Raw genomic sequence first — 20,824 nt, 5'->3', positions numbered from 1 at the left:
CTACAAGGGAACTCCCATAACACTGTCAGCTGATTTTTCAATAGAAATGTTTCAGGCCAGAAGGGATTGGCATAAAATATTCAAAGTGATGAATAGCAAGAGCCTAAAACCAGGCTATTTTACCCAGCAAAGGTATCATTTAAAATTGAAGGAGAAATGGAAGAAAGAGGAAGAAGAAAAAAAAGGAGGAGGAAGATGAGGAGGAGGAGAAAGAGAAGAAAGTTTAAAAAATAAAATGGAAATAAATAAAATACTCATTTTAAATGTAAATGGCTTAAAGGCTCCAATAAAAAGACATAGGCAGCTGAATGGATAAGAAAACAAAACCCACCAAAACCGGTTTGGCTCAGTGGATAGAGCGTCGGTCTGTGGAGTGAAAGGTCCCAGGTTCGATTCCAGTCAAGGGCATGTACCTGGGTTGTGGGCACATCCCCAGTAGATGTGCAGGAGGCAGCTGATCGATGTTTCTCTCTCATCGATGTTTCTAACTTTCTAACTCTCTCCCTTCCTCTCTGTAAAAAATAAATATATTTAAAAAAAACCAAAAACAAAACCCATGTATATACTGTCTTTAAGAGACCCACCTCAGAATGAGATACACAGACTAAAGGTAAAGGGGTGGAAAAGATATTTCATGAAAATATAAAGGAAATAAAAGCTGAAGTACTAATTCTTTTAAAAAATATATTTTTCACCGGTGAGGTCGAGACGGCCCCGGTGAGGTCAAATCGGCCCCGGCGAGGCTGAGACGACCCTGGTGAGTCTGAATCGGCCCCGGTGAGGCTGAGACGGCCCCGGTGAAGTTGAATCGGCCCTGGTGAGGTTGAATAGGCCGCGGTGAGGTTGAGACGGCCCTGGTGAGGTTGAGATGGCCCTGGTAAGGTTGAAACGGCTCCAGCGAGGTTGAAACGGCCCCAGTGAGGTTGAAACGGCCCCGGTGAGGTTGCAACAGCACCGGCGAGGTTGAGACGGCCCCGGCGAGGTTGAGATGGCCCTGGCGAGGTTGAGAAGGCCCTGGTGAGGTTGAAATGGCCCCTGTGAGGCTGGGACGGCCCCTGTGAGGCTGGGACGGCCCCTGGGAAGCTGAGAAAAATACCACATGAACTCACTCATTTATGGATAATAAGGACCATTATAAACTGTTGAACAAAAATGGATACAGAGGCAGAGCAGCATTGAGCAGACTGTCAAACTACTGTGGGAATTCTGGGGAGGGTTGGGGGGGGGGGTAGGAGATCAACCGAAGGACTTGTATGCATGCATATGAGAATAACCAATGGACACAAGACACTGGGGGGTGGGGGAGGCCGGGGGAATGTCAAGGGGGGGAATAAAAGGAGACATGTGTAATACTCTTTGTAATACTTTAAGAAATAAAAAAATAATAAAATAAAAAATATTTTTTTTTATTTCAGAGAGGAAGAGGGAGAGACTACAATGATGAGAGAGAACCATCAATCGGCTGCCTCCATGCCCTCTGCTGGGGACCTAGCCCACAACTCAGGCATTTGCCCTGACTAGGAATGGAACCTTGACCTCTTGGTTTTTTTTGTTTTTTTTTTAATATATTTTTTATGAAGATATTACATATGTGTCCTTGTCCCCACGTTACCCTCTACCCCCACCCCCCCGCTCATGCCCTCACCCCCCCCCGTTGTCCATGTCCATTGATTAGGCCTATATGCTTGCATATAAGTCCTTTGGTTGATCTTTCCCCCTTACCCCCACCCTCCCCTACCTTCCCTCCAAGTCCCGACAGTCATCAGCTTATGTTGTTCATTATATTCCACAAATGAGTGAGATCATGTGGTATTTATCCGCTCTCCAGTTCCATCCATGCTGTGGCAAATGGTCAGAGTTCCTTTTTCTTCTTCCTCTTCTTAAAGAATACCTTTCAGCATTTCATATAATGCTGGTTTGGTGGTGATGAACTCCTTTAGCTTTTTCTTATCCGTGAAGCTCTTTATCTGACCTTCTATTCTGAATGATAGCTTTGCTGGATAAAGTAATCTTGGTTGCAGGTTCTTGCTATTCATCACTTTGAATATTTCTTGCCACTCTCTTCTGGCCTGCATGGTTTCTGTTGAGAAATCAGCTGACAGTCGTATGGGTACGCCCTTGTAGGTAACTGACTGTCTTTCTCTTGCTGCTTTTAAGATTCTCTCTTTATCTTTTGCTCTTGGCATTTTAATTATGATGTGTCTTGGTGTGGTCCTCTTTGGATTCCTTTTGTTTGGGTTCTCTGCGCTTCCTGGACTTGTAAGTTCATTTCTTTCACCAGGTATGGGAAGTTTTCTGTCATTATTTCTTCAAAAAGGTTTTCAATATCTTGCCCTCTCTCTCCTTCTGGTACCCCTATAATTCTGATGTTGGTACGCTTGAAGTTGTCCCAGAGGTTCCTTACACTATCTTCATATTTTTGGAATCTCTTTTCTTTTTTCTTTTTCGGTTGGGTATTTTTTGTTTCTTTGAATTTCAAATCTTTGACTTGATTCTTGGGATCCTCTTGTCTGCTGCTGGATCTCTGTAAATTATTCTTTATTTCAGTCCGTGTATGCTTAATTTCTAGTTGGTCCTTTTTCATGTCCTCCATGGTCTCACTATACTTATTGAGGGATTCATTAAATTTATCGGCGGTTTCCATAAAATTCTTGAAAAACCTTATAAACGTGGCCTTGAACTCTATATCCAATCGTTTGCTTTCCTCCATTTCTGCCATTTGTGACCTGTTTCTTTGTCTCCGCATTTTGGCAGCTTCCCTGTGTTGATAGAGTGGCCCTGTGCGCCAGGTGTCCTGTAGGGCCCAGTAGCTCAGCCTCCCCAGTTACCTGGGGTGGACACTCTTGGTGCACTCTTGGTGCCTTGGTTGTTGTAGAATCACTGGGAGGATTTGACCTCCAGGCCAATTGGCTGTGAGAATCAGCTGTGTCTAAAGTGGGAGAACTTCTGTGCTGAAGACACCCTTCTGGGGCAAGACTTGCTTCAGTGGGGCTTTGGTGCTCACTGAGTCTGCTCCCTGAGTGTGTCCCTTATGGATCTGAGGAGTTGCAATCTGGATGGTCCAGTGGCTCCTGGATCTAAGGAGGTGCTAATTCAGCCTCTGCCTGAGGCCACACAGCAGGAGCCACGAAGAGGTTCAGCTGTGAAGCAATGCAAGCCGCTGCGGGGCCTTGGGCCTTCTCTTGGAAGTTCTGGGTCTGCCTGGCTGGGCTGCAGTTAGGTACATTCACATGCAAAAGCCTCTGCCGCAGCCTGGGTGGGGCGGGGTCTCAGGGAATCAAAGGGCGGATCAGGGAGCTATGGCTGATTCTCCGCCCGGAGTCTCGGGTCTCAGTGACCCGCTAATTTCTGCAAGCACCTCTGAGGGAAAGCCGCCTTCAAGTTCGCCCGCTGCTGGACAGACCAGCTTCTCCCCGTATGAGACCTGGGTCCCCAGAGACTTCCCGGAACCGGAGTTCAGAGCAGTCGGGAGTTTGTGATTCAAAAAAGCAGCCGCGTCCTCAGGTGCCACCCCCTTTCCTCACACGCGCGAGCCGCCGTACCTCTGCACTTCACCTCCGCAGCGCCTCTGGCTCTCAGCGTGCTTCTCTTTCCTTCTAGTTGTAGAATTTACACTCAGCCAGCCTTTCTGTTGTTCTGGATGATGTTTGCTCAGTCCTTTGCGGTAATTTTCAATTGTTGTGGGAGGCGACAATTTCCCGGTGTTTACCTATGCCGCCATCTTAGTTTCTCCCGACCTCTTGGTTCTTAAGTCAATGCTCAATCACTAAGCCACACCAGCCAGGCTAAAATTAATCAGATCTATTTTTCAATCTTTAGGTAAAAGTAACCAATCAACTTATCCTTCCCACAATATTGAATTTCTATATTATCACTTTACTGTTTTAAAACTGGCAACTTTTATTTTAGAACTAGAGGCTCGATGCACAAAAATTCCTGCTCTGGGGTAGGGGGGTGGTCCCTCAGCCCGGCCTGCCCCCTCACAGTTTGAGAGCCCTCACCATATGTCCTACTGATGGCTGGATGTCCTACTGATGCTCCCATGGGTAGCGGGCCTAAGCCGCAGTCTGGCCTCCCTCTGTGGAAGGCAACAGGGCCAATCAGGGGAAGGCACCGCCCTATCACCCTGCCGCCGCTGCTGCCTCTGCCCTATCTCTGCGGGAGGTGACTGGGCCCATCAGGGGAAGGCACTATGTCATCCCCATCACCCTGCTGCTGCTGCCGCCTCTGGCCTATCTCTGCGGGAGGCGACTGGGCCCATCAGAGGAAGGCTGCCACTACCGACTACCACAGCTGCTGGCCCTTGGCCCTCAAAGCCTGCCGGGTGGGGGGCGATCTGGGGCCAGGGCTGTGGGAGGTTGAGGCAGAGCAGGTTGCACCCCGTCCAGCCTCTGTGGAAGGAGCAGCACTGGGACAAGGGCCATGCAGCCCCCTCTCCCGCTGCCTCTGTGAAAGGGGCCACTGCCTCTCCCGTCAAATCCACCTGCTACCAACCATGAACTCCAAAAAAGCATCGGCATTTTTTGACTATCACTTGCAATATACTAAAACATTCAATAACTGTTATTTGCTCATTACATAAAAAAATTTTAATAAAATTTTATTCAAAGTATTTTGAAAATCATATTCAAAGCACAAATTAGACCATAATAACAATGCTGCATAGATAGTGGTATACAAGTTCCCTGATGCTTAGTGACTTCCTCCTAACTAAAACTTCAGTTTGCAAGTCACCAGATAAAAAATGGCGGGGGCATTATTCCGTCTCTCTGAGGTTGGAAAAATGGCTTTGATGGTGAGAAGTGACACCATTTAAACATCAAAGATTAGATTATACCCCAACTTAACTATATTCCCTTTTGGTTATTTCCCAGAGATAAAACTTTAGAATATGTAAGGATTACTAGAAGGAAATAGAAGATAAATGACCTCTTGGAAGATATCCTGACCAGTGCTTGCTTTAATGAGACAAAACACTGAAAAAAGTTTTAAAGATTACAACCTCACCATTATGCTTTAAGTAAAATTGTTAATATAAATATATTTTTACATAATATCTTACAAGAAAAAATGTTTCCAATACTTTTACCTTCAGTAAAAAAAAAAATGTTATCACTAATGGAGATTTGAAAAATAATTTTCATAGTAGAACTTTAGAACTTTAACTTTATAGAGATTGAAATAATTTCTAGAAAATTGCAAATAGTCTAAATCAATAAGAAACTGCTAAATTTGTAAGATTACTTTTTGAAAAGGAAGACAACTTATCTGGAAGAAATTTATAGCTGAAAACGTTGTTCATTAAAAAGCATGGTTACCCTGAAAAGACTCTTAAAATTACCAGTACTTTCATAGGCCCCCAACAATTCACAAAGGAGCAACTTTTAGGCTCTAGTCTAGCCTTAGTTACCTACATAAAATTTTTTTTTTTTTTTATCTAAACAGTAATTTGTGCTAGGTCACAACCAAGGCATCTGAATGTAATGGACAAAAACAAATTTTGCATGCATTTCAGGTAAACTTTTTTCTTTTCTAAGAAAGTTTGTAATTTTTCAAATGGTCTTGGACACAAACCTACTGCTCACAAAAAAAATCTTTTGTATGCAAATTCAGTTTCCTTATAATAGTAAACATCCTGGTCTATGCCTAGAAAATAAGGCATGAGTAATTAATTCTTCATTAATTCTTCACTGCAGAGCATAGACAAGTGTTTTCTTTCTAATGCAAACATCTCAAAGTGCACTGTTATTTTTACATCTCATGCATTTACAGTCAGAATTTTCTGAATTTCTACATACTTTTAGTATAAAAGAATGTTTATTCCCAACTACTTACATACCATAATTACTTGAAAAAAGACAAAGTGAGAGCAGCTACAGAAGTAACAGGATTTTTTTCACAAATAAGAATGTAATGTACAAAAACTGGCAAACTAGTGATAACTGGTAGTATGAACTCTTATAATAATAATCTCCTTTGGTTTTCAAACTAAGATTTGACAAGTTTAAAGCCCTGTCCTGTGTCCAGCACAGTAGGAAGAAACCAACTCATTTTTAATCTTTTCAAGCACCTAAAACAACTTTGGCAGATCCATAAAAGGTTCAGACCACACAACCAATTTGCCAAGTGTACTAGTGGGTATGTAATACGAGGAAAGTGCAACATCCAGTGCTTGGCCACGTCACTTCCCGTTGGCAAATGCAGAGTGTAGTCGCTCCACTGCTTCGACACACCATATACTGCTTTCACTTTGCGTCCCTTTTCAGTCCAGCAGATGCTATTATTGGAGTTGCAGTTATATTCTACCCAGTCTTTTGTAAAGTCACCCAGCTGTGGTGGGTCGGCTTCTTCAATATCTATTGTCTTCATCAACTCTGCTCCCTGCACTGCAATATACTGGTCACTTATTTTTCTTACTTCTTTCACCCAAGGGGTTGAATTCTCACTGTCTAATATAATAATAAGTCGAGAACAGAAGGAACCATTCTTTTCTCTCCACCATTCTAAAAGTGTGTCAAGGCGTAGTATGTCTCCACCTATAAACAAAAGAAAATTCAATAAGTAATTTCTGAATACTCTCAATAAGAATACCCTTCTGTCCTAAGTGTATTTTCTTTAAATTTTGGAAATTAAATATGTGAGTAGAAAAACAGAGCCTTCCTTTCAAAGCATTTCCTCAGAAGATTTTTTTTATTTTTTATTTTATTTTATTTTTTTTAATACATTTTATTGATTTTTTACAGAGAGGAAGGGAGAGGGACAGAGAGTTAGAAACATCGATGAGAGAGAAACATTGATCAGCTGCCTCCTGCACACCTCCCACTGGGGATGTGCCCGCAACCCAGGTACATGCCCTTGACCGGAATCGAACCCGGGACCTTTCAGTCTGCAGGCCGACGCTCTATCCACTGAGCCAAACCAGTTAGGGCAGAAGATTTTTTTTAAAAAACTTTAAACTTCAGGTTAAAAAAACGACAACCGAAAAAAAAAATCATCCTTGTTACTCACATAAAAAAATGGGATATGATAATTTTGTTAACCAATGTCAACCCAATATATTTAATTAAAAATTTTTTCTAAATGGGATATACTATAATAAATTTAAAAAATTATTTCTCTGGCCAGTTTGAGCATTGGCCTGCAGACCCAAGGGTCTCGGGTTTGATTCCCAATCAAAGGCACATACCTCAGTTGCAGACTTGATACCCAGATACCCAGCCCCAGTTGGGACCCGACGGAAGACAATCAATCGATGTCTCTCTCTCACATCCATGTTTCTCTCTCTCTCTCTCTCTGTTCCCCTCCTCCCTCCCCTCTATTCTCTCTCTCTCTCTCTCTCCAAAAAAAAAAAAAAAAAACCAATGGAAAAATATATCCTCAGGTGAGAATAAATGCAATCTTACTTTAAAAAATTATTTTATAAAGTTAAATTTGTTGAAAAAAATTAAAGGAACACTTATATTCTTCTACATCAAAAACAGCAAATATAGCTCGTGGTCCAAATCTTGCCCATTACCTGTCTTGGTATAGCCTGAGAGCTGAGGATTGATTTTACATGGTTGAAAAAAATAAAAAACGAACAGTATTTTGTGACATGGGAAATTATATGAAATTTACATTTCATATCATTGTTTCCATAAATAAACTCATTTGCATTCTGTCTATGGCTGCTTTTTTTTTCCTTTTTAATCTTCATTTGAGGATATTTTCAACTACAGCAGCAGAGCTGAGTGGTTCCAACAACGCAGATCCTATGGCCCACAAAGCCAAAAATATGTGGCCCTTTACACAAAAACTTTGCCAATCCCGTTGTGCACCACTGATAAATAATGTTACCTATCCTCATACGTAGGCACCTACTAGATGAAGAAGAAACTCTTCCTCCCTGTACCAAGAATGAATTTAGAATGAATTTATTTTTAAATCAGTTTTATACATGAAAAACAATAAATGATTAAAAATAGTTTATTCAGAAAGCTCTAAAGTAAATAAATTTGACCTACAAACCTGTCTTATAGTTAGTAGGCTTTCCATCTGGTTCATTGTGGATAGTTTCTTTTGCATTAACTTTGATTTTTAAATGTTACATTAAAATATTTTGATTGTTTGGTTTTTTGGTACCCTCTTAAATTTCATGGCCAAGGCAATTGCCATTTTTACCTCTCCCTAGTCCTGGCTGTGTCTCAACTGTACACTGATACAATGATCCTAATTCTAGATATTTATCCTAAGGAAAGAGTAGATATTGGGCAAAAAATTACATATAATGATTTCCTTCCCTTTGCTATCTAAAATAGTGTAAAATATGAAACAACCAGGGGAATGGAAATAAATTATGGTAAAACCTAATGAGGGAAAGGGAACTTTATAGTAAAGTGGTATTTATTAAGAAATTTTAATGACGAGAAAATTATCTGTGCAATTAGGATAAAAAGTATGACACCGAAGTGTATCTATAAAAATAACAGCAGGGGTTATTGCTGGGTGTTTGGATTTCAGGTGGTTTTGCTATATTTTTTTATATTTTCCAATTATTTTTTACATTGTGTATGTTACTTTTATAATTAGAAAAATGTTTTAACATGCTACAATACACTTTTTGTTGTTAATCCTCACCTGAGGATATTTTTTCCATTGCTTTTCAGAAAGAGTGAAAGGAAGGGAAGGAGAGAGAGAGAAATATCGATGTGAGAGATACATCAACTGGTTGCCTCCTACATGCACCCTGATAGGGGGTGGGATATGATCCGACAGCCCAAATTCGTGCCCTTGACTGGAAATCGAACCCGAGACCCTTTGGTGTGTGTGGGGCCAGTGCTCTAACCACTGAACACACTTTCCTAGGGCATACATACTCCTGAAGATATATTTTTTTAAAATGGTGAGATGCTAACTTTTCATTACTGCCAATTCTATTACATTTCTCTAGAGACCAGAGGATAACATAGATTTCAGGAGCTATTATACAAATTCCATCTGCCACAAAACATCACTAATTTACCTTTTACATCTATTTCAATAACTATTCTTCAGCACATTCTACACTAAGTCTCTTATATATATACTAGAGGCCCGGTGCACAAAAATTTGTGCACTGGGGGGGGAGGGGGGTCCCTCAGCCCGGCCTGTGCCCTCTCACAGTCTGGGACCCCTCGGGAGATAACAACCTGCTGGCTTAGGCCTGCTCCCGGGTGGCAGAGGGCAGGCCCAATCCCTAGGTGCAGCCCCTGGTCGGGCTCAGAGCAGGGCTGATTGGGGGGTTGGGGAACCGCCCCGTCACACTCAAGGCAGGGTCGATGGGGAGGGTGCAGCGCCACCCTGTCACGCACAGAGCAGGGCCCATCAGGGGGGTTGGGGCTCCGTACCCTGTCACGCACAGAGTAGGGTCGATCAGGGGGTTGAGGAGCTCCCCCCTGTAACTCACAGAGTAGGGCTGATAGGGGAGTTGGGGCACCGCCCCGTCACACACAGAGCAGGGCGGATCAAGGGGTTGGGGCGCCGCACCCTGTCACACTCAGGGCAGGGCCGATGGGGAGGTTATGGCTCTACCCTGTCACACACAGAGCAGGGCCTGTGGGGGGCAGTTGGGGCGCTGCCCTCTATCACCCACAGAGCAGGGCCGATCAGGGGGTTGGGGCACCGCCACTGTCACATTCAGGGCATGGCCAATGGGGAGGTTATGGCTCTACCTCGTCACACACAGAACAGGGCCTGTGGGGGGGGAGGGGGGAGGTTGGGGCGCCGCACCCTGTCACACACAGAGCAGGGCCGATCAGGGGGTTGGGGCGCCGCACCCTGTCACACACGGAGCTGCAGGGCGATCAGGTTTGGCGATCAGGAGGTTTGGGTGCTGCCCCCGTCACGCTGATCCCGGTGCCAGGAGGCCTCGCGGCTCTGCTGATCCCAGTGCTGGGAGGCATATTACCCTTTTACTATACAGGCGAGAGGCCTGGTGCACGGGTGGGGGCTGGCTCATTTGCCCTGAAAGGTGTCCTGGATCAGGGTGGGGGTCCCCACTGGGGTGCCTGGCCAGTCTGGGTGAGGGGCTGAGGGCTGTTTTCAGGCTGGCGGGTGACTGAAGCTCCCAACCGCTCCTTTTTTTCTTTTTCTTTTTTTCATTCTGGGCCAGCTTTAGCTCTGAGGCTTGGCTCCAGCTCTTAGGCCTTGGCTGCTGAAAGCAGGTATCTGGTTTGTTTGGGTTCTATAATTGAAACACTGTTTCAACTCCAGCTCTGAGATCCCGCCTGGCTGAAAGCAGGTTTCTGGGGTTTTGTTTAGCTTCTATATTTGTAGCAATGTTTCAAACTGCAAGCTCAGAGGCCGGCAGTGGCAGGCGGGGAACGTTAGCTTCCTCCCTCACTGGAGCAAGCAAGCCTCATGTTCGCTTCAAACTGCCTGGCTGCCGGCCGCCATCTTGGCTGGCAGTTAATTTGCATATCGCCCTGATTAGTCAATGGGAAGGGTAGCGGAGGTACGGCTAATTACCATGTTTCTCTTTTATTAGATAGGATATGCTCTTTAAATATCAACAAGAGACCTAACGCAGCATTAAAATCTTTTAAATGATGTCTGTCTCTTCTGTTTTGGTTTGCTCTGTGTTCTCCTATGAATTTGAGAAAATTCATTTGGCTTTTGGCCCAGATACAAAGTACTTAACATTTATCTTAGATAACAGCCATCTCATGCAGTTCAAGTAATTGAGAGTGAATTATAAAGGCTTTGTTTGTCTGTGATAAAGTACTTTACAGATTATCTACATATTTTTCATTTACAAAGTAGGTAACAGTTGTTCCTATGGGAAATAATATGATAATAATAATACAAGAATAAACTCTGTGTTTCGAGTACTTACAACTGCAAACCTACTTTTGCCAAACCCAGTATTTCTGTCTCTCATCACAGCCATCATTGTTTTGTACCCTCAAGCCACAAAGCAAAAATACCAGGTTCCGTATTATGAAACCCCATAAATTTAAGAGGACTACATATTCTAAATACTGCGAGTAAAGGCATAGGATAAAGGGCAAATACAGATTCTCTTTCCCACAGCGATATTTAGTTCTGGACCTGCTCTTAACTTGTTAACTCAAGTAATGTTATGATGTTTCTATTTTAAAGATTTTTAGACAGTAACAATTACAAAGTTCTGTGAGCCTGGAGCTCGTTGTCACTGGTTTAGATTGGATTACAGCATCTTCTTCAGAGCAGTTTTCAATACTATCTCTGAGGCAGAATCAGCCTTTGAGGGCTGTGTCTGGGGCAGGCTGGGGCAGGAACTGACTGAAAAGAGGCCTCAGCCTCTGGGCCTGGTTCAGCCTGGTTACCAGCAAGGGGGCCAGATGCCTCAGGCCTTGCGAGTATACAGTTGCTGAATTATGAGGAGGACTGCTATGTCTCTCCATTGTTTTTTGTTTTGTTTTTTTACTTTTAATAATAAAGTCTCTGACATAGAGAGTTACACATTCTGTCTATGGCTGCTTTTCTTATTTGGAACAAATCGTGGCTAACAGAGGGATTCCACAATGGTCAACTTATTGGTGACATACTTCAAAAAAATATAAAGATAATATTCCAGAATGCTACTTCTAGACATTTACTTATTATAAACTCCTATTTTAGCATTTTTAACTCTTCAAATTATTCCTGATAGTGAATAAAAATTTAACAAGATACGCACGCACACACACACACACAATATTTATCTTGGTGTCTATTTACTCTTCCAAGGAAAAGAAAATGCTGATTTAAATACTAGTAAACTGAACATCTAGAATTTATTTCCAAAGCAATCTTTTAAAAAATACTTGAAATAGACTTTAAGATAAAAAAATGTTTATATTAATAAATTCTTCACCTAAACAGCAAGCTTACTTTTAAGATTACTTTCTTATAAAACTTCAAAATAACTAAGGATTTATGTATGACCATCAAAATAAGGCTTTTCCCCCATTTAATTTGGAAATAATTTATTATCATAAGCATTAAGTTTTCAACAAATAATCTGTTTTTAGGTCTGAAATTCTATTTCTCTAAAGATCTTTTGACTACAACTTTTTCTCTTGTGCTCTGAAGTACACAGAATGCTACTCTTTACCTGAAATTAAAGTACCCATAAAGGTTAAAGAATTGTTTTCTATTTTGAGTTATTAAAAAGGTAAGGTCAGGCCCTAGCTGGCTTGGCTCAGTGGATAGAGCGTCGGCCTGCGGACTGAAGGGTCCCAGGTTTGATTCCGGTCAATGGACATGCCTGGGTAGCAAGTTCGATCCCCAGTGGGGAGCGTTCAGGAGGTGGCCAATCAGTGATTCTCTCATCATTGATGTTTCTGTCTCTCTCCCGCTCTCCCTTTCTCTCTGAGGTCAATAAAAATATATATTTTAAAAAAAGTTAAGGTCAGGAAAATAATTTTATAAATTATATTCAAGTAGTTTTAATGTTGACTACCTTCTACATTCTAATGTTTTGAAAATGGCAAACCAAGCTAACAAAAACATCTACTTAACCAGAATATGTCATTTCTCTACCTTCACGTTTTTTGTCTTTGGTGGCAACTTGGTACAATGGGAAAAAACATATTCTAGGAGTCAGGCAAATCTGGGCTTGAATCATGATTCCTCACTAATCAATAGTATGAGCCCTAACCGGTTTGACTCGGTGGATAGAGCATCAGCCTGCGGACTAAAGTGTGACAGGTTCGACTCCGGGCAAGGGCATGTATCTTGGTTGCGGGCACATCCCCAGTAGGAGGTGTGTAAGAGGCAGCTGATCGATGCTTCTTTCTCATCGATGTTTCTAACTCTCTATCCCTCTCCCTTTCTCTCTGTAAAAAATCAATAAAACATATATATTTTTAAAAAATTAAAAAATTAAATAAATGGCTTCATACACCTGCAACTGTGAATGTAAAAAAAATAGTATGAGCAATAGATAAGCTATGTAACCACTTTTAGCTTTCATTTCATCCTTTAAGTGAAACAGTATTTACCACAAAGGATTTCAAGTGAAGATTATTTCTAATGTGTATGAAATAGCAAGCATAGTAGCTGTGCTTCAAATGTGCCAATAAATAAATGTTAGTTTACCATTACTCCTAGGCAGACATTGGATTGTTCAATTATTTATATATAGAAACAAAAACTACAAAAATATTTTTATGATAAAGTCTTGGTTACAAATTTGGCATGAAATTAGCGAGACCATGTGATTTAAAATCATCTCTACTTTAACATGGAGTTTGTTTTCTTCCTTCTGGAGTTCATGTTTAGGCAGCTCTGCCTCTGTCTTTCTATAACACTTATGTTTATTATTTTTCTTTGATCTGAATATCTGTTTCTACTTTAACTGTTTTATTTTTTGTTTGGGTCCTTGGTATACATGAAAATTATTTTATGAAAAAAAGCAGGATATAATTATACCTAAAAGAAGTATTTCTAACCTAAAGTAAGAAAATTACTTTTTCATGATTCACTCAGTTTTATCCATCTACCAATTACTTAAGGACCCCCTACTATGTGCCAGGCTCTGTTCCAGGTGCTAAGCAAATAATTCATAAGACAAAGCTCTTGACTTACAGGGTATCTATTCTAGTTGGTGAGAGCAACAAACACATTTACAAATAATATAGAGAGATCTCATTTCTCACTTGGCAGGGAAATTTAATATCACCCTTTCATTTTATAGATGAGAGAATCGAAGCCAAGATAAGTTAAGTAACTTGTCTAAAATAACACTATTGCGGCAAATTAGGACCAAAACCAAGGTCTTCTGACCTAAGTGCTTTTCCCACCATATCACATCACCTGCTGTTTAAAATTTTATTGAGCTTTCTAGGATAAATAAAACTCTACATGTGAAAGACTATGAAAGTCAGTATCCATAACATTAAGAGACTTAAAAGTATTAGTCAACTTAATCAGCTTCTGAAAAGTGTTACTGTATTTAATAATTCTCAGAATAATTTAAAGGGAAACTGATTATAAGTATCACATCAAACAGATTTTTTTCTTCCAATAAGAGTAAGACATAATTCTCAAAACCTTTGGAGATTACTAAAATTATGCTATATAGGTATGCTAGAAAAAAGAAAAAAGTTATATCCAGGGGTCCTCAAACTTTTTAAACAGGGGGCCAGTTCACTGTCCCTCAGACCGTTGAAGGGCCGGACTATAGTTAAAAAAAAAACTATGAACAAATTCCTATGCACACTGCACATATCTTATTTTGAAGTAAAAAAACAAAACGGGAACAAATACAATCTCTGTATTTGCATGTGGCCTGCGGGCGGTAGTTTGAGGACCCCTGAATACACTTGGTAAACTGTAAAGTAGGAAACAGAGAATTCTGAAAATGTGACGTTTCCCAATGAAGGACAAATTTCCACACCAGGTGCATTTTCATAACAGTGAAAGTGCCAGAGGTGACTTTACCTGCAAGAGCCCACTCTCCTGTGCCATGGGTGTGCCCACTGTAATACAAAACATACGTATCGTGTCTAGGTCCATCCACAGTCCGAAGCTCAAGAAAAGCTTTCAGTTTGGAATGCAGAGTATCAAAAGACAGTCCACTTGTGGAATAGTCACACCCATAGGTCTCAATCATATGATGTGCAAAAAATCTTTGGATAGCATTGAGCATGCCAGTGGACCGCAAATTTAACTCCTGTACATGTTCTGGTGGAAGAAGTGCTGGCTGGCCATCAGGACTGAGGAGGAAAACAAAAGATTATTTCAGTGTTTAAGAAACATTCATTCTATATCATATTTTTATCCTTCACTTATAAGTAATTATCTAAGAAGCATGATAGTTTCTGCTAACTAAATGGCAGGATTTAAAAAAAAAAATCACCTTTTCTAAAATTTCTGGTGCTAGAATTAAGCTTTGAAAATCAAAGCCTAGTTTCTAAAAATTTTATTTCTTATCAATAAACAATAACAAAACTAAAAGGTGGGATAATAATATACCTCCACATGTAGACAGCACTACACTCTTTGTTCTTTATATTTTCTCACCAAATGATTGGTAATGGACAAGACATTTTAAAAGCAAAATTATACTAACTTTACCCCCAATGTATTTCAAGAACATGGGTGGGGACTATAATAAAAACTTTTCTTTCTCGAGAAAAAAAAATAAAGTATGAAAGCAATATTTTTAATTGTATACTTATTTAATTCCTATATTGAAAAGGAGTCTATAAAGTGGTGTTCAAGTTTTACTAACCTAAGGTAATAAATTATAGAAGAAATTGCCTATTAGTAAATGGCATTTAAAAATAATCATTAAAATTTAGTCAAACTGCCATATCCTACTAAATACTAATTGAAGACCTAGATCTGTTCCTGGAACAATTGTAAAATGACACTCTAGTAAAGATGATAAACCAAATCCTACAACTAGCAGAATCAAAATATTATGGATATGGAGGGAGGGGAAATCATTAATCCTATCTAGGAAAGGAATTTCAACCAGGAATTTTGAAAACTTTACATTTTGCTTCATGTATTATCAATAGCTTTCAAATAATACTTTAGTTTCCATTACAAGAACAAAACATTTTGTTCCATACTTATTTAGGTAACGATTTAATGATCACAAAAAAGTAAAAGAAGAAATGCATAAACAAAAATTATAATGGAATAAAAATCTAACCATGCGCCCTAACCGATTTGGCTCAGTGGATAGAGCGCCGGCCTGAGGACTGAAGGGTTCCAGGTTCGATTCCAGTCAAGGGCATGTACCTTGGCTGCGGGCACATTCCCAGTAGGAGGTGTGCAGGAGGCAGCTGATCGATGCTTCTCTCTCATCGATGTTTCTGACTCTCTATCCCTCTCCCTTCCTCTCTGTAAAAAATCAATAAAATATATTTTTAAAAAAATCTAACGATGCAAATTACTTTTTCCACATATTCCTTCTGCAAGTTGTCACATCTTACTTTATTTTACTTCTAATGAGAATTTTCAACTTTTTATTAAACCTTTAACATGGAGGAAAATATTTAATACAAATAGTCTATTTGGGGTTTTTATGTCAAATATTTGAAATTAGATAAATTTTTCACCCCAAGGAAAAGTATGATGAATTCTTGTTCATCAGGATTACTTAATGGCAAAGAACTCATTTTTTCTATTTCAAAGTTACTTAACTAAATAAAAGAAAAATTAAAATGTGGCAATATTTATAGATTCAGACAGATCTACCATATATTTGGGATAAAAAATTTTGAAATAAAACTATAGTAAGTTACACATATTTATACACATACAAAAACATATTTGCATGTATACATATATACACATTTATATACACATACATACACACACACACACACACACACACACACACATTGACAATCTTTTGAATTCCTCGTATTTGTATGACATTCTCTAGAGGGCAGAGCATTTTTATATTCATATTCTCACTAGCTCTTCATAATATTCTTCTGAGATGGGCAGAATAGGTACTGTCATCTGCATTTAGATAAAGACACTGAAGTTCAGAGAAGGTATGATTTCCCTAAGGAAATACAAAACTAGGATTTAGGACTCTCAGGTCTAGTGTACATTCCATTATATTTTATCATGCTGTTTCACAGGACATTTTTTTAAAGAAAATATTATGATTCCTTAGAAAATTCATTCATATTTCCCGATTTCTAGCTAAAATATAACCTAATATAGCGGTTCTCAACTGGTGGGTCGCAACCCCTTTGGGAGTCGAACGACCCTTTCACAGGGGTCGCCTAAGACCATCGGAAAACACATATATAATTACATTACGATTCATAACCGTAGCAAAATTACAGTTATGAAGTAGCTATGAAAATAATTTTATGGTTGGAGGTCACCACAACATGAGAAACTGTCTTAAAGGGTCGCAGCATTAGGAAGGTTGAGAACCACTGACCTAATCACTTTTATAAAGAAATAAAATAAATTGAACCCTGAAAATTATAATTTCACTGAGAGTAAAGGCTTTTTAACATTTGGGATAAATAAAAAATGTAACAGTAGTATATATTTAAAATACTATAGTTTTTAAAAAATGTGCTATATTTTATATTTATCGTCATACAAATATTAAGAAAATATTAAGAGTCAAGTAGTTATTACTAATTACTACATTCTAGATTACTATACCTGCAGAAGTTGGTAGGAATCACAATAGCATATCCAACAGATGTTCCTCCTAAACAATTACCCAATTCATGGAAGAGCCCATGAGCCATGGATTCCAATGGCAAAACAATTAGAAACATGCTCAAGAAGATTCCATTTGTTGGCTAAAAGAAATTTAATACATCAAATTTACACAGTGTGAATGCACTTATGTGTGCATATGTATATATATTTACATACATCTATGCATATTTACTTACATTTTTGGCACCACTTCCAAAAATAATTAAAAGGATAATTAATTATCTAAAAACAATTATAAGTTGAAGCAGACAAGAATATATGGATAAGCAATGAACCCTAAATTTATCTCTAAGGTTCTTGAATCCTGGCAAAACAAATACAGCACATATATTTTTGAATTTGTCAGATAATATCCCACTCAAAGTAAAAATACAAAAACAAAACAAAAACACAACCACTCTTGATGTAACTTAGAAAAAAAACAGAAAACAAATCCTTTGCTGTTAAAACCCATATGCCCAGCAAGGCTTGTGTGGCTCTGTGGCTGAGCATACACTATGAACCAGGTCAGTTTCATTCCCTGTTAGACACATGCCTGGGGTTGTGTCTAACAGCTAAGCTTGATCCCCAGTAGGGGGCGTGCAGAAGACAGCTGATCAATGATTCTCTCTCATCAGTGATGTTTCTATCTCTCCCTCACACTTCCTCTCTAAAATCAATTTTTAAAAATTTGCCATTTTATAAAAAAAATAAATAAATAAAACCCATATGTCCTGAATCACTTTCCAAATATTTACTTTTTCAGAAAAGATACTTTAGAAAATGTCTTTTTTTATCCTGCAAAAAATGCAGAAATTAAGAAAATAAAATCTTAAAGAAAATTTAAGATCCTGAAACTATCAAAGTGAATTCCATTCTTATATTTAATTAAACTTATACTACAGTCTTCCTTTGAAAAGCTTTAGACTCTCTATAGACTAAATTTAAAATTGTTAAAAAAAAGTAAATAAAGGACATTTAAGCATCCAAAAAGAATAGAAAAAGGAGGCAGAAGATAATATTAAAAGGGGGAGACAAGATTAGGTAGTAACTGCAATAATGGAAAAGAAAATAATTAAAGGACCCTTTTAAGTGAAAAGAAAATGGAAGGATGATACTCAGTCCTGATCTATATCTTTGCAATACTGATACTAGTCTATGTTCTGTGTTGTTACTGCACATACTACACAATCATGGGCCTATGTGCATGAACACATTTTTTTCTAATACTAGAAGGTAGTTCATTTCATCAGAATTTAATAAAAAAATAGGAAGCTGATTCCCATAATGGATAAAATGCCTTACATCTGATACATTCTGTTATCAAATACATAAATTATACAGTGCATGCCTAATTTAGAAACATTAAAAAATACAAATATTGGCGTTCTCCCTCCCAGTAGCATGCTGGCACCTTTCCCTATGCCCTCAGGAGCGTCACCTTTACCTTCCTCACTTCTAAGCTCCAAGGGCCCTTCCTTGGCCTCTATAACTTGTTTCCTAAGCCCATTTATTCTACGAATTACTTCTTCTATCTGTAATTTTTCAAACAAATGTTCTCTGATAAAATAAAATAATACAAATAAGTAAAAAAGACATGTCATTAAAATTACTCCAAGTACCATCATTCATACCCAGGTACTTTTAAAAAGATTTCCAACCTTCATGCAATTTATGTTTACAAATATATATTTATATATTTTTTTTATCCAAGGGGGACTGATAATGTTCTGTAAACTTCGTAATATATTGTAAGTCTATTAACATAGCTCTAAAAATATCTGTGAAGACCAAATGGCATTCCTATCACCTGATGAAATCTTAATTAGTTGATTAGCTATTATTGGCATTTAGGTTCCTATTAATTTTCCATTATGCTTAACAGAACTAGAATAAGTATTTAGTTCTCTGATTAATTATATTAAATACCTTTGATCATTTAGGTTTCATATTTAGTGAAGTGCTAAATACTTTGCCTACTTTTCCATGGGGTCACCTTTTAACTATTGATTTACAAGTTTGTTTTGCTCTCAACATATTTTAGATAAGAGTCTTTTGTTGGTTGTATTGTAAATACAGGCACAACATAATTTATTGTGCTTCACAGATACTGAGTTGTTGTTTTTTTACAAACTGAAGGTTTGTGGCAACATTACATTTGAGTAAGTCTATCCGTGCCATTTTTCTTTTAAATTTGAGAGGATGTTTATTAAAGCTGGGATGGTGTGGAAAAGGAAGGGCTTAGGTTAGAAGAGGCAACAGAAGAGAGTCTGGGCGGGGCTGATTTGGCTCTATAGAGGTGTTATAGGAAAGAAATGAGCCCACATGGGGCGCTTCGGCTCACGAGGAAGTCAGAGAAAAGGGGGTCTTGGAGACAGGATCAAGGGGTTAGCCTGGAACAAGCTGTTGCTGCACATTGCTGTCCTGGTTGCAAGTCTTGTGGGCACTCTTAAGAGTAAGGGAGATGCACACCTGAGAGGGAAGAAAGACATGGGCACGCTCCTGGGAGGGAGAGAGTCTCAGTGCCATTTTTTCCAACAGCATTTGCTCGCTCCATGCTTCTGTGTCACATTTAGGTAATCCACAATATTTCAAACTTTTTCATTATTATTATATTTGCTGTTGTGATCTATGATAAATGATCTTTGATGTTACTGTTGTACTTGTTTCAGGTTGCCACAAACTATACCCATATAAGAGGGTGAACTTAATCAATAAATGTCATATGTGTTCTGATTGTTCCCCCATCTCTCTCCCTCTCCTGGGGCCTCCTATTTCCTGAGATACAACAATATTAAAATTAGCTCAATTAATAATTGCAAGTGTTCAAGTGAAGAAAAGAGTTCCATGTCTCTCACTTTAAATCAAAAGCTAGAAAATACTATGCTTAGTGAGGAAGGTATGTCAAAAGCTGTGACAGGCCAAGAGCGAGGCCTCTTGTGCCAGCCCAATCCAGAGCAAGGGCCTATTTCCTCAATTTAATGAAGGCTGAGAGGTGAAGAAGCTGCAGAAAGTGTGAAGGTAGTAGAGGTTGGTTCATAGGATTTAAGAAGCCATCTCCATAACATCAAAGTATAAGGTGAAGCAACAAGTGCCGATGTAGAAGCTGCAGAAAGTTATCCAGAAAATCAAGCTAAGATAATTAATGAAGGTGGCTTCACTAATCAGCAGATTTTCAATGTAGAAGAAACAACCTTTTATTGGAAGATGCCATTCAGGACTTCATAGCTAGGGAGAAGTCAATTCCTGGCTTCAAAGAACAGGCTGACCCTCTTGTTAGGACTGATTTTAAGTGGAAGTCAATGCTCAGTTTCCACCACCTCTCCCTCCAAAATCCTAAGGCCTTTAAGAATTGTGCTAAATCTACCTTGCCTGTGCTCCATAGTTAGAACAAGAAAGCCTGGATGACAGACCTATTGCTCAGCTAAAAAAACACTCCTTTCAAAACATCACTGCTCATTGGCATGCAACTGGTCACCCAAGAGCTCTGAGGGAGATGAAAATGAGATTAATGTTGCTTTCATGCCTGCTAACACAACATCCATTTCTGCAGCCCATGGATCAAGAAGTAATTCTGGCTTTCAACTGTTATTATTCTAAGGCGACATAGCTGCTATAGATAGCGAATCCTCAGATGGATTCAGGCAAA

The 20,824-nt window shown here is 39.2% G+C and overlaps 1 protein-coding gene across 4 annotated transcripts in view; it reads right to left on the bottom strand.

Annotated features, from left to right (window-relative positions):
- Positions 1-4,583: 4,583 nt before the first annotated feature.
- TMEM168 (transmembrane protein 168) overlaps positions 4,584-20,824 on the bottom strand; it is a 31,068-nt gene continuing 14,827 nt past the window's right edge. For 3 of the 4 annotated variants that reach the window (XM_036328932.1, XM_036328931.1, XM_036328933.1), the window contains exons 3-5: positions 17,134-17,276; positions 14,425-14,699; positions 4,584-6,536 (exon numbers count right to left, since the gene is read on the bottom strand). In XM_036328932.1, coding sequence (XP_036184825.1) covers positions 5,989-6,536; positions 14,425-14,699; positions 17,134-17,276 — 966 coding nt within the window. In that variant the 3' untranslated portion in view covers positions 4,584-5,988. The remainder of the gene's footprint in view (positions 6,537-14,424; positions 14,700-17,133; positions 17,277-20,824) is intronic. The other variant, XM_036328935.1, reaches the window with a different exon arrangement.

This window comes from Myotis myotis, unplaced genomic scaffold (genome assembly GCF_014108235.1).
Source record: "Myotis myotis isolate mMyoMyo1 unplaced genomic scaffold, mMyoMyo1.p scaffold_m19_p_11, whole genome shotgun sequence".
Taxonomy (NCBI): Eukaryota; Metazoa; Chordata; class Mammalia; order Chiroptera; family Vespertilionidae; genus Myotis; species Myotis myotis.
Note: the sequence above shows the minus strand (reverse complement) of the source record. Positions and strands in the feature narration are given on the sequence as shown.